Source organism: Lynx rufus, unplaced genomic scaffold, assembly GCF_022079265.1.
Source record: "Lynx rufus isolate CCGP_SWC_20201006 ecotype Redwood Valley unplaced genomic scaffold, mLynRuf1.p SCAF_8, whole genome shotgun sequence".
Classification (NCBI taxonomy): Eukaryota; Metazoa; Chordata; class Mammalia; order Carnivora; family Felidae; genus Lynx; species Lynx rufus.
The window spans coordinates 30,550,003-30,564,189 of record NW_025814896.1 but is presented as its reverse complement, the minus strand read 5'-3'; the positions used below and the strand labels follow the sequence as shown (position 1 = coordinate 30,564,189).

Here is a 14,187-nt window from a genome sequence, read left to right as displayed (position 1 = left end):
AGCTCCCGTGCAGAGGTGGCCTTGGGGACACACAGTGCTAAGAGGGGAAGGCAGTCCTTGTCGGGGGGCTACAAAGGCAAGGGCTGTGAGGGGCCGCTACCTTGGAAATCAATGTCCAGGGCTGATGACTGCTTAGGGAAGTCCAGCATTGCGCCCAGGGGGCTGGCAAGATCTGTCCTCAGAGAAGAAGTGGCTGGCACGGGCAGAGGTGGCCTGGGAGGCAGAAGGAAAAGCAAGAGGGGTCTGCTGTGTTAGAACGGAAGAAGAGGACGTGAAATGTCCGTTAGACTTAGTAACGACCCACTGGTGACTGATCAGGCACCCTCCCAGGCAGTGACACTTTGGGCTGGGCACAAAGTACAGAGAAGTCACAGAGGCAACCTTTCAAGAGCAGGAAGTGGCAAGGATGCAGAACACGGAAGGTGAACGCTATGCAGGAGGGGGCTCTGCCCAGGTCTAGCTGTGTGACCTCAGGCAGGTTTGTTCCCATTAAACTGCAGGGAGAACAAAGGTTGTATGAGGCCAGCCATGTAAGCACTGGTCACAGCCTCATGAGCACAGTACGTGTGGGGAGAGCAGGGGACCCCAGCACAGGCGCCTGGGTCTCCACCAGGGAAGCAGGCTCCCTCCCTCCCCCGCCTCCTCTGGAGAAGAGCAAGCGGGGAGGAGGGTCTGGGGCACAGGGGCTCCCAGGAGCACAACTGCGTATCAGCAGGTGGGTAGGGACATGGTCTTTGATGGCTGTAGGGAAGGTGGGGACACCAAGCGCAGACGAGATTAGAGGGGACTCGGGCTGAGGCCCGCAAGGGCCAGCAGCAGCAGAAGAGAGGCTGACTGGCTCCCGGGAGCCACAAGTCTCATTCCCACAGCTTTCCTCCAGTTCTGCTGGCCTGCACCAGGCTGACAGTACCCACAACCCGCTGGTGCCCAGCTGCATTGAGAGGCGCCCTTGAGAAATGGCCACTCCCTGCCCTGCAAGCAACTGCCCTTGGTCCCAGAGCTGGCACGTGCCTCTGCTGCCCCCACGCGGCCAACACAAAAGGGTGCCAAGGGATCCGACCGACCCTCCTCCCTTGGTGACCCAGCCCTGCACTCTTCCAACCTAGGTCCCTGCCAGGCGCAAGGCGGCTGCAGAGCCTTGAGGTTACCTTCTAGTTCAAAGGCTGCTTTATACAGACCTTTCATGGCCTTCAACAGCAATGCAGGCACAAAAATACACAAGACTCAAAACAATATTCTGTCTCCAAGGGGAAGGGTTTTTTAAATTATTCTGCACAGCAGAAAGAAAATGCTCTAAGTCAATCTCTACCGAGACTCCATCTTAAAATCTCTATTTACCAAGACTCCTCAAGCTGCCTTTTGAGCCTCGCACATGCAGCCCTCATGCTCAGTCCTACCCCAAGCTCAGAGCCAGCCTTGCCAGCTTCCGGCAAGTAAAAACCTTGAGTGGGAGAGGAAGGCAAAAGTTCCCTACCCTGCCCCTAGGAGTCAATCAATGGACTTCAATTCCTCACTTTCTACCAGCCGGAAACAATCAGATTCTCCCCGATTCCCTGAAAATGTCGATTCGAGAAGTCTGGTTTTAGTCTTCCAGGTGCACTTTTTCTACTAGCTTAACTCCGCTTAACTCCCTACCTCCCACCCCCCCACGCCCCCCCAAGGGCATTCTTCCCAGGGTGGACTAAGTCCCATCTTTCCAGACACACCTTCCCAGGATCTGCAGTGTAGAGTAACCTGGAACTGCCCTTCCCCAAAGTTGCTCAATTGCCAAGATTACGAGTACAGAATTACTCTAAGTTTGCAGAACCTTAAATAAAACATGTTTTTCAATATGTTCACACAGAGGCTAAATGAACACCAGAGTTAATTCACAGATAATGATCTCCAAGGCTATACTGACTACATTGTGATGAGATTACAACATATAGTACTTGCCTTACATTCAGCAAGTTCAACAGGACACAAAACCAGCCAGCTGAACACTGAACAGCTCTCCCCTGAAGTGGCTCCCAGTAAGTGACACGGGGAATTTCAAAAACACATGGCAGGTTTAACAAAGCGATACTGAAGAGCAACTTAACTACAGCAAATCCTCACTGCCGTGGACATGTCCACTTTTTTTTATATGTATCTTTCCTTAATGGTTACTAGTTTCGACTAAATTTTTAAGGATTTATCTTGATGACTTAGAAAAATACACTCATCCTTCCTTGCTTTGATTTGGGTAGTACACCATCATAAAATTGAGTAAGTCTCTTAAAAAACAAAAGTTCACAGATCCCATTGTGCAATGTTCCAGGAACCCTCCCCAGGTGATCAGGGGATCTTCAACAGCTCAAGGAGTGCTCCAACGGCTCCAAAATAACCCTGAAAAAAAAGTACACCACAAATGAGAGCAATTTTCCTTAGACTTATTTAAATTACCATAAATATGATTACTAATGTTAAAGCCAACAGTGCCCTTAATTCCCAATACTGAGCACCTATTTTGCTGAGCTCCAAGGAGCTCCCAGGCTGAGGAGGAGGGCTGGATGTATAAAACACCCGGGCATGCCAGCATGTGAGACCAAAACCCATGGTGAGGGCTGCAGGAGCTATGAGGCCCATGGCAGCTCAGTTCCCTCTGGAAAGAGCCCATACCTGGGCTGCCTCCTGCAGAAGGAGGACGTGAGAAACAGCAGAGGCCCGGAGCATTTCCAGACAACTAAGAAATGAAGGGAAGACGGGACCTGAAGATTGATGGGGCAGGAAGAGCTGGGGGGGCGGGGGCGGCAGGGGCAGGTCACGGAGGGGGAGGGCCGGACTGGGCTGGGGATGGGAAGGAGAGCAAGAAGAGATTGGGACGGACTCAAGACCTGCCTGAAGAAGGGGAAGAGGGCAGCAGGGAGGCTTAGGTGTCCCCCATACATCTGGTGACAGCCACGAGGGTATAGGAGCAAGAGATGTGGCGAGCAAGAACAGCTTCCATACAGCACGTGCAAGGCCGGAGTGCCCCAGGCAGCCAAGCAGCCGCACCCAGGAAGTAACTGGATGTCTGCATATGGAGCAAGGCAGTGGTTGGGGCAGCACTGGCAGAGGCGGGCAGCAGGAGTGGACAACCGTGCCCTATGGGACATGAAGAGGGGGGACACAGAAAAGCACCATGTGAAAGAGCAACAGAAGAGCCTGGAGAGAGAGCAGAGGCATGAGAGCGAGAAGCAGCAGCTGAAGGAGGACAATGCAAGCCCATCTCCAGAAGTAAGTAGCCAAGGTCAAATACAACCAAGAACCAAGACATGAAAACCCAAAAACAGACAAGAAAAAGAAAAGGACTGTAACAGAAAAATGAGACAAAATCCACACTGGTAAAAAGACAGTGCCTGTGGGCCTCAGAGAACAGTCCTACCAGGATACAGGATCCGTCAAGGTCTCCAAGGGACAAGATGCCACAGCAAAGTCCTTTAAGAGTCTCATGCTCTACTGACTGAGCTAGCCGGGCAGTTAGCAAAGTCCTTTAAGAAAGACAAAAACGACTGAAAAAGGAAAGCAGGAAGATCCTGAAAGACATGCTGACGGATTGCAAAGAACGTGCTAACGGTCTCTAAATATCATAAATAACTGAAGTCCACTCCGTTTTCCAAGGAAAGCTTCTCCAAGAAACGTGGCCACACAAGAGAGAAGCTGAAGCCTCTCCTCTCACTCTGTTTCTTGGTTTTAAAAACAGCCAGCCACACGATGAGCATCCTGAGAGGACGCCCACAAGTGCACCAGCTGGCGGAGGGTGGGCTCAGGTGGGCTCACCGGCGGGCACTCGTTTTAGTAGCTGGCTACGCACTCTGTTTCCCGTGGCCTTCTGGATCTTTTATTTTGCAACAAAAGAAGAGATGGAGTTAACCAATGTAATGCGCTCCACTGAAGACCCAAGACCCACCACCGAGCAGAAGGTGTAAGTCGTTACAAGCTACAAAATGCTAAGATGAGAACAGCAAAGGCAGACAGAGGGCAGGGAGGAATCTATACAAAACTTTCACTTCCCGACTTCACACGGGAAGAGCCTTCATATGTCAGAGCCTAACATATCAAAGTTCCACAAGTGCGGCGATCAACACTGGAGTCAGAAGCCTAGATGCAACTGGAAAAGAGACAGCGCGGCCAGCAAGCATAACCAGAGAGGAACATGAAGTCAGCAGGCAGTAAGAATGACAAAACGTAAAACAAAGACTCCACAAAGTGTTCAAATTATAACTGTTACGGTGTGAAGATTAAAAAAAAGAAAAGTTAACCTAAGAAACGAATCTCCACGTTCCGCCTAGGAAAGTTTCAAGAGGTAGAAATGGAGCAGGAGGAAAGTTCTACTGCAATGTAACATTAAAGAGAGTTTCTTTTTATTCTAACATAAAGCAAAATAGAACAGGTCAAAAATCACAAAAAGCAAGATATATATAAAAGATGTAAGAAACTGAAAGATAATTTGGTACCGATTTATTAATAACATTAAAAGCAAAAAATGTTTAAGTGTACAAATTGACGGGCAGTAAATAAGCCAGACAGATCTCATGCACAGCAGGACAAGCAAAGCCAGTAATAATGCAGCACCATCACATCAGGCCAGGTGGCCGCACCAGCAACCACCTCCCAGCACATAAATGTATCAAAGTGACCAGCTGTAAACCTTAAACTTACACAATGTTACACGTCAAATTCATTCAATTAAATTTTTTTTAATAAAATAAAGTTAAACAATTACATGACTAACCTTTAAGCTCTGATAAGGGGAATCTGTGCACCTTGAATTTTAACAATGAACTTAATAAGGGCACTTAAACAGGAAAAACTCAGAGCAACTTTAAAGGAAAAGGCAATCCCTGTAGCACTTCAAATCTTATTCTGCCGATTCCTATAAATACTGTTAATATACACAAACAATTCTGAAAAATGTTTGTGATAGCACTAAGATCCAGCAACACTGGAAATAAATAGTTCAAATGCCCCACAAGCAAGGGGACAGAAGAGAGGTTCCCCTCCATAGCTATGGTCCTATTTTTTTCCCCAAACTGGAAAAATAGAAAGGCACTTTCCCATACAGAATTTCAGGTGGAGCAATTCAATGATTTTCTTCCATTCTGTCATTTCTAGCCTGTCTAGGTATGAAGTTCTTATGTGGTTCTAATCTTGGAACGTATTTCTCTGTTTGTTTTCAGAACACACATCTTATTATATGAGTGGCACATGAACTGTATCAATAATACAAAAGCCAACATCAAAATGAAAAAAGCAGAACCCCGAGTAAGTGCATTTACAAAATGTAATGGGAAAAACATAATGGATGGTTTGGAAAAAAGTAACACTAGAAATATAGGTGAATGTTTATCAAGGTTTTTTTTCTTTAGAATTGCTAACGTTCAGGGGTGCCTGGGTAGCTCAGTTGGTTAAGTGTCCTACTCTTGATTTCAGCTCAGGTCATGATCCCATAGTTCATGAGACTGAGCCCCTCTGTGCTATCAGCACAGAGCCGGTTTGGGATTCCCTCTCCCCGTCTCTGTCCCTTCCCGACTTGTGTGTGCTCGTGCTCTCTCTCTCAAAATAAAGAAATAAATTTTTTTTAAATCTTAAAAAAAATTTCTGACATTCACAGTTAACCAAAAATTTCCCTTGCATTAAATCAGGTAAGAAATTGCTTTTGAACATTACAAAGTTAAACCCTGTATCATACGTCTACAAAAAATTAAGTAAGAACTGCAGTGCAGTCCATTTCACATCTACTTCGAGTTCCAAGCGGTGGGAACTGCATGCCCTTTACACTCGTAACACATCGCGAGAAGTAAGTCCGCTTACCTCGTGTTCCGAAAAAAGTGCTTTCAACTGCCCCTTGGACCAATAATCCAAAGCATATGCCAAAAGTCGCATGGCGATCGTATTAATTCTCAAGAAATTTCCAACAAATACCACCTGGTTAATGTTCTGAGCACATTAAAAAAAGGTAATTAGTTTTCATCTTAATTTCTGTTCTCTCATAAAAGCTACCCCAAACAGAGCACCACGTGCATAGTTTTTAGCAGCAACTTGACTGCTGAGCAAAAAATTTAAAAAGTATTTACATTTAATCTAGTTGGTCCAAGGCTACTTAAATTTGAACCCAGACAACTCTGGACCCACCTCAAGCCATGCCAGAAAATGTCACAAGAGAATACAAATTAGGAAAAACATTTGTATTAAGTATGACAAACAATAACTTCTGGTAAAAGTTTTATACAGAAAAGTAAAAAAAAAAAAAAAAAAGTAAGACCCCCAATTCAAACAAAGGAAAGCGACACAAATAAGCAAATTATACAGGAAATATAAGGGGCAAAAATTCAACCTCACCAGTAATCCAAGAGAGTAATATTTTAAACCTACTAAAAGCTAGCAGCAGAACAACTAACTGGAATTCTACCCCAGCGTGAGTAAAGTTGTGGTAACACCAACCCATTCGTTCACTGCCTAAACAGATCTAAGTTAATGCGGCCCTGGTGCAAAGCATCTTGGCAATTCCTACCAAAACGCATAAGCACAGTCATATTCTCTACATGAGAGACCTCGCTCCTGAGTAAGTCCCTCATCAAGAGTAAAATTCAACCAGGGCACCTGGGTGGCACAGTCAGTCGAGCGTCGGACTTCGGCTCAGGTCATGATCTCACGGTCCATTAGTTCGAGCCCCACGTCGGGCTCCGTGCTGACAGCTCGGAGCCTGGAGCCTGCTTCAGATTCTATGTCTCCCTCTCTCTCTGACCCTCCCCCGTTCATGCTCTCTCTGTCTCAAAAATAAACATTTTTTTTAAAAAAAGAGTAAAATTCAAAAGAAAAGCTTCACGCTTAAAAATGCCTTACTGCAGAACGATCGCTGGCAAGCAACCCACACCCAGCTCTACGGGAGTGACTTATGACACAGAAACAAACCAAGAACACAGCTGTGTAATTTTAAATACTTGAGTAAAAAATGTCAATTGGCACGTACACCGACACCAACTAATATATCTTATAAAAGCACAGGAAAAGGAACAAGCGATAAAGAAAACAGTAACTAACATATTCAAATGAAGAATGTTTTTAATTACTTGATGCTGATACAGTAGCTTTTTAATTAAAAACGAGACAATCCCCTTTTGTGCCTTTCGAAGTTTCTTTTTTAAGCCGCATGCCTACACGATCCACTGAGCAGAGTAAATGTAAGCAAAACCGCGTGAGCAGGGACAAGTGGCGGAGCCGCAGCATCGGGACCCCGGGGAAGGCCGCTCTCGGTTCTTTCATAGCCCTGTACAATGCTGCTTGACCCGAATGCTACAAGGCAGCACTGTAAAGAAGCTGAAAGCACAAAGACAGCTCGTGGCGGCGCACGGGGCGGGCGCTCCTCGGCTGCCCGCTCTCTTCTCCCGGCCTCGGCGACTCCTCCGGATGCCTTCCCGGGGACTCCGGGCTCGATGGGGCTGCTGTCCACCCCGCCTACAACCCCCCCGCTGCCCCCATCACCCGGACTTCTCACTGCCTTCCTACCTTCCTACTTTCCCCTCAAAAGACGTGATTTTACTTTTACATAGTGGCAATATTTATCTTCACTGAGGAAAAAACATCAGTTAAGAGCAGTCTACACTTGAAGAGCTTTAACATGGCCAATGAAACTCCACCCCATACAACTATACTCAGGTACTGTGCGGACAAGACAGACGTTGTACACAGGGCTGAGGCCCACTTAGTAAGTTCTGTATTCTCCTCAGAGCATCTAAAGAAATCCAGGTCCCCTTACTTCATTAAGGGCACACATTCTTGCTATTGAGCCAATGTTGTTGGTGATGGTGATCAACGTTGCTCTGGCGAGGTCCTCTTTACTGACAGCCTCTCGCTTCTCCTTGCTTATCATGTTTCCAAAGCTGTGAAGGAAGAAAAAAAACATGCGGCCACTGAACCAAAAGGCAACACAGCCCAACGAACTTGAATGTTACTCTACTAAGATAAATGTGACTTTTAGGGCGACATTGTTCAAATCTTCAAACCATTTATTACAAAATAACAGAGCATCTGTTCAAAGAGAAATGCAACTTGGAAGAAACCGCTCAAGCATTCTGAATAAGTAAATGCCTTTCCCCACAGCTCCCAGTGACATCTAGCACTGATAACAGATCTTTGTACGTCCAGTTAGGACCTCATCAGATCCACTCTAAGGCGCCACTGTGCCTTCCGCAGCCAGAGGACAGCTCCAGGGAGACACCTCTATTGGCGATTCAGTCCCAGCTGCGCAGCCATACCGATCAGCTGAATGGTCACGTTCGCAGCTCGGAAACTGCTTTATCAGAGTAAAGCAAAGTGGCGTCCCAGAGTCAACTATGGAAGAGTGTCAGATTTCCCTAGAAGGCCAAGTACTTCAAAGTACTTGTAGAGCAGCACTGCTACATTAATAACCGATCAAAACACAAACCCAACAGAAAAGGAAGTGATTAACAGTGCACAAAAGCTGCAAACTCAAACATAAAACGTGCAGCATTTACAAAATCCCTGAAATTAACACATAAGCACATATATATGTGGTCCTTTACTATCATTTTAAAAAATCACGTGTGGGCGCCTGAGTGGCTCAGTCGGTTAAGTGCGGTTCGTGAGTTCAAGCCCCACATTGGGCTCTATGCTGACAGCTCAGAGCCTGGAGCCTGCTTCGGATCCTGTGTCTCCTTCTCTCTCTGCCCCTCCCCCACTCACCCTCTCGCTCTCTCTCAAAATACAGTAAACATTAAAAAAAATTTTAATGTGTCCCAATACAAAAAAACAAGTGTTTCTAAATAGCTGAAAATAAAATTTTTATAGAATTCCATTTACCATGGCATCAAAGAGAATAAAATGCTTCGAAATGTATTTAACAAAAGAAGTGTAACAACCGTACACTGAAAACTAGAAATATAACTTTGGCGAAAGAAAGCAAAACTCTAGGGGACGCCTGGGTGGCTCAGTCAGTTAGGCATCTAACTCTTGATTTCAGCTCAGGTCATGATCTCACAGTTTGTGAGATCAAGCCTTGCATCTGGCTCTGCACTCACAGTGGGATTCTCTCTCCCCCTCTCTCTGCCCCTCCCCTCAAAATAAAATAAACATTAAAAAGAAAAAAAAAAAAAGAAAGCAAAATTCTAAACAAATGGAAAGACATTTTATCTTGGATCAGAAGACTTGATAATGTTAAGATGGCAATACCCTCCAACATAACCTACAAATTCAAGAGGATCCCTATCAAAATCCTAAATGCCTTTTTTGCAGCCACTGACAAAGTGATGGTAAAATTCACATGGAGAGGCTCCTGGGTGGCTTAGTTGGTTGAGCATCCAACTTCAGCTCACGTCATGATCTTGCAGTTCACAAGTTCAAGCCCCACATCCGGCTCTGTGCTGACAACTCAGAGCCTAAAGCCTGCTTCGGATTCTGTGTCTCCCTCTCTCTCTCTCTCTCTCTCTGCCCCTCCCCTGCTCATGCTCTTTCTCTAAATAAAAACATTAAATTTTTTTTTAATTCACATGGAAATTCAAACTACTGATTCATGCTACCACATGGATGAACCCTGAAAACATGCTAAGTGAAAAGAAGCCAGTCACAAAAATCTCATAATAGGACACCATTTATATGAAGTGTCCAGAACAAGCAAATCTACAGACAGAAAATATATGAGTGTTTACCAAGGACTGAAGTAGAGGAAATGGGAAGTGACAGCTAATGGACAGAAGGTTTCTTTCTGGGATGATGAAAAGGTACTGAAATTAGACTATGGTGATGACTGCAAAATTCTGTAAATATACTTGAAACCACTAAAATTTACACTTTAAACAGGTGATATTACAGTATGTAAATTATAGCTGGATAAAACCGTTTAAAAGGAAAAAGATACATCCAATATTTAATATCTTATTCCTGTCTTTCTCAGAACACACACGCCCCCTTACCTGGATGCCACAGCCCAGCCCGGCAGTCCAAACCTCTCATAGTCCCCTCCATAAATGTCTCGAACTAGTTTATCCACTTTGGTGCTATCTCCACGAGATGCCATTTCCAGAGCCTCTTCAAAAGTGCTGCAGCCGGTGAGAAGACAGCAGAGACCAAAAAAAGTTCCTCCTCCAAGACTGATTAAAAACAAACAACACAGCATTAGAACATTTTAAAAATAAGAACGGGAAGGTAATTATTTATGAACGGGAAATTATATCCGTACATCAACCCACTCTTGCCCTAACCCAATCCTGCAGATGCCACTGGCAGACAAGACTGCAGGAAGATAAACTCAGGGCGCCTGATACATACCTTGAAGGTACATACTCACGTGAGCCAAAAACAGTGAGGCAAAACACTGGGCCCACCTCCCTGCCTGCGCCCCCAGTGCAGTATGGGCATCTGCTGAGTGTCAGGAGCTTTGGGTGCAGATCTGCCCGCCACACACCCGGGCCACGCTAACACCTCCTCCCTTTGTCTCTCTAAGCCCCCTGTCATCCTGGCTCATCAGTCCCCCACCCCACAAAGAACTCCTCCATTAATGGTTTTCTCCCCCCAAATTACTCCTCTCATTCTGTAATTCACACCTGTTAAAAAACCTTGTTTATCCCAAACCCCAGCTCCTTGTTTTGCATCTAACGATCTCTAATCCTTAAACCACAGCATATTCACTCTTGCCTGCCACTCACTTCTCCACCCCTTTCAGCTTACCCTCCTCCAATCATGTTTCTGTTGCTCAGTACCTCACCTTCTAGATCTCAGACCATCCCGTGGGTGTGTGAGTGTGAGTGTGTGCATGTTCACATGTATGTATAAAATCCAGGCCAGTTTCAGAGCTGGGATCTTGCCTTGTCTTCTCCTTATAGATGCTAACTAGTAGCTTTGGTAACTTTATGGTATATGCACATCATATACTATCTGAGGGCAGGGACTGTGGGCTTCAACGAATCTGCCAATGAAATATTTTACCAAACTATGATAATGAAATATTGAACAATACAGATTAAAGTCAAGAAATCAGAATTTTCAAAGAGAAACGATATTTGTTTGCATAATTCCAGAAAAAAACCACTTTTCACATAATTTTTTTTTTTTTTTTTACTTTTCACATAATTTTAACACATTCTTAAAGGTGTACTTATATGCAATACCTGAAAACTCAGTTTTAGCTCATCACGATATCAAGAGCAATGACCTTTATATAAAAGACCTACCTGGTACCCGTGACCCGCTTGTAATTATCTTTGGAATATACTGCTAAAATGCTAACCCCAGAGCCAATGTTCACCAGAAGCAGAGGGTATGGATTTTTCAAATCAAATGGTAACTTCTGACATTTCTCAGCATCAGCAGGGTTTTCAAAGTAATAGCACTGTGACCGTCCATTGAATCCAACTGAGTCAATGTATAAAATTCCTTTTATTAAACAATCTAGTTCATCAAGTTTGCAAAGCTGAAGGTCACCTATCTGTAATGAAATAAAAATATATTCAGACTTTCTAACAAGCCAAAAATAAAAACTCTGCTTAATAAGGCACCCCTCTACATTAAACAAACCATAGAAGTGCTCACAGATGTGTACTATTCGTACATATGATTTACAGAACAAAGCTGGAGACAAAAAACATAGGGACGATCTGATTAGACAGACCCAAATACACTCCACCTACAAACCACTGCAGCAGCCAGAGAAATGTGCCCAAAACCCAAGCAGAAAACAAGATGTCTACTCACAGGGACCATGAGTCAGGAGCACAGGTGAGATCACCGCCCTATTAGAAAGCCAACTCCAAGAAATTCAAGTGACTCAAACACCTGGTGACACATGGCAGGAGCCACAAGGACTCAGACATCTGCCCTCTGAACAACCATCTTCGAAGCTATAGAACAGTATCAAACTAGGCCTCACTTTGTTATTAATAAACAGACGTCAAAGGGCTGCAAAGTATATAATTAGAAGGTAATAAGGTTTTTCACTATCTAAAACCAATTACAGGGCACCTGGGTGGCTCAGTCGGACACGTGTCTGACTTCAACTCAGGTCATGATCTTACAGTTCGTGAGTTCAAGCCCCTCGTCAGGCTCTGGGCCGACAGCTGAGAGCCTGGAGCCTGCTTTGGATTCTCCCTCTCTCTGCCCCTCCCCACTCACACTCTGTCTCTCTCTCTCAAAAATAAACTTTTTTTTAAATTTTTAAATAAATAAAAAATAAACCAACTATAGTCCCTGGAGGATGAGAAGATTTTAGCAGTATCAAAATTTACAAGTGTTACCAATGTAATCCACTTAAATAACAGAATGATTATTCATATTAGAAAGCAATGTACAGGATCAATTAAGAACGAAAAGGATCTTCAGTCATTAAGAACTGAGGTGGGAAGAACTCCAAGACATGCTGTCAAAAAAGCAAGTTGAGAAACACTTCGTAATACGTGACCTAACTAACGTGCCTATGTGTAAAGCCAAGTTTACATGCACCTGTGTGTGTGTGTCATACAGTCATGCAGAGAACACTAAAAAGATACATAAACTTCTAACATTGGTGACTCTGGAGAGATGGCATAAAGAAACATCTCCACCTGGGGCACCTGCGTGGTTCAGTCAGTTAAGCATCTGACTTTCACTCAGGCCATGATCTCCAGGTTCATGAGTTCGAGCTCTGTGTCAGGCTCTGTGCTGACAGCACAGACAGCTCAGAGCCTGGAGCCTGCTTCTGATTCTGTGTCTCCCTCTCTCTCTGCCCCTCCCCTGCTTGATCTCTCTCTCTCTCTCTCAAAAATAAACATTAAAAAAAATTCCCCACTTTACTTGCTGAACTTCTAACCCACGTGAATGTTTACAAGCACGTACACTCCACATATGTAACGAAGGTAAAAACTGCCTCCTAACCCCCTTACAGCACCTACTTCTGTTTACAAGTGCATCCAGCCCTGCAAGTCCTCCCCGTTTAAGTCAACTCTCACTCGATTACATTTCTACTCAATTCATTCTGATCCACAGCAAAGAGGGAAATTAACAGGTAACTTCATCTTGATCCTTAATCCCTAAGTAAGAATATTAAATTACTCCTCTGACCAAACCCAAGCCCTTGAAGTATTCATCACTGTCCCTATGGCACCTGCTCATGCCCTCTCTACTGAGATGAATTCAAAACCAACTTCCTGCATGTGAATCTGAATTTCCTCTTCTGTATCTCCTTTTCTGTATTTTCATTTCATTTCATCATTTTACACTGGTGGCCTAGTGGAGCCCAAACAGTTGGTCTCCTTTTTCTTTCTACAGTTTTTTCTCCCTTTTCCTTTCTAGAATTCCTGTCATCCTGAAGTGTCCTGCTAATTCCTAATGAATCCCAGCCCCTAAGTGATAGTTAGACGAATAAATGCATAGCTGATTTCACTAATGCAAGGTATTCATAACATAATGTGTTACACCAACAAGCAAACCCAGTATGTTAAGAAATTTGATTCACATTAAAAGTCAACAAAGTAGGGATGCCTAGGTGGCTCAGTCAGTTAAGCGTCCAACTCTTGATTTCAGCTCAGGTCATGATTTCAGTCATGAGATTGGTTGTGACATAGAGGCCCATATCGGGCTCCACACTGAGCGTGGAGCCTACTTAAGATTCTCTCCCTCTGCCCCTCTCCCTGGCTTGCACTCTCTCAAATTTAAAAAAAAAAAAAAAAAAAAGGCAACAAAATAAACTCAGTATTTTAAAAAAATATTCCACTGTGGTTTATTAAATACTAGTTACTCTTAATGCACAAAGAGCATTTGATAGGCATTTCATTTTCCTATAATTTTCAAGGACAGCACTGGTGCATTCAAATGAGAAACCCGAAAGCCTAAGAACCGATTTCTAAGGTCTAAAATTCACTTTGCACCCTCCCCTTGAATTACCATACAATGCTGAACCTCTGGAAACAGCCTGAATGGTTTTCAAATATGTTCCAAAGGGAATCTATACAGGGTCCTGCAAAAAGTTTTCTCCTTTACTCATCAGTTATGATCCAGAGTCCACTATGAGGCTTCCACAAAGGAAGGGAACCGTCTCTACTCCAACTAAACTTCCTCTTTCCTCACTGCTGGAAGAGAAACCACTAAAAACCAACCACCAAAAGAAATTCAGGCAAAGAATATTAAAACTTGATAAAAATTCATGTCAATCCTATATTAGGATTATGGTCAGTAACAGGAGAAAGTCAGGAAAAAGAA

General features: G+C 44.2%; 1 protein-coding gene across 1 annotated transcript; it reads right to left on the bottom strand.

Annotated features, from left to right (window-relative positions):
• Positions 1-1,797: 1,797 nt before the first annotated feature.
• Positions 1,798-11,164, bottom strand: LOC124503774 (pantothenate kinase 2, mitochondrial). The gene is made up of 4 exons (XM_047069027.1): positions 9,933-11,164; positions 7,760-7,883; positions 5,815-5,940; positions 1,798-2,367 (listed from the first exon to the last, which is right to left on the bottom strand). The coding sequence occupies exons 1-4, from the start codon at positions 10,133-10,135 to the stop codon at positions 2,317-2,319; spliced, it is 504 nt and encodes a 167-aa protein (XP_046924983.1). The 5' UTR covers positions 10,136-11,164; the 3' UTR covers positions 1,798-2,316.
• Between the last annotated feature and the right edge of the window lie 3,023 nt (positions 11,165-14,187).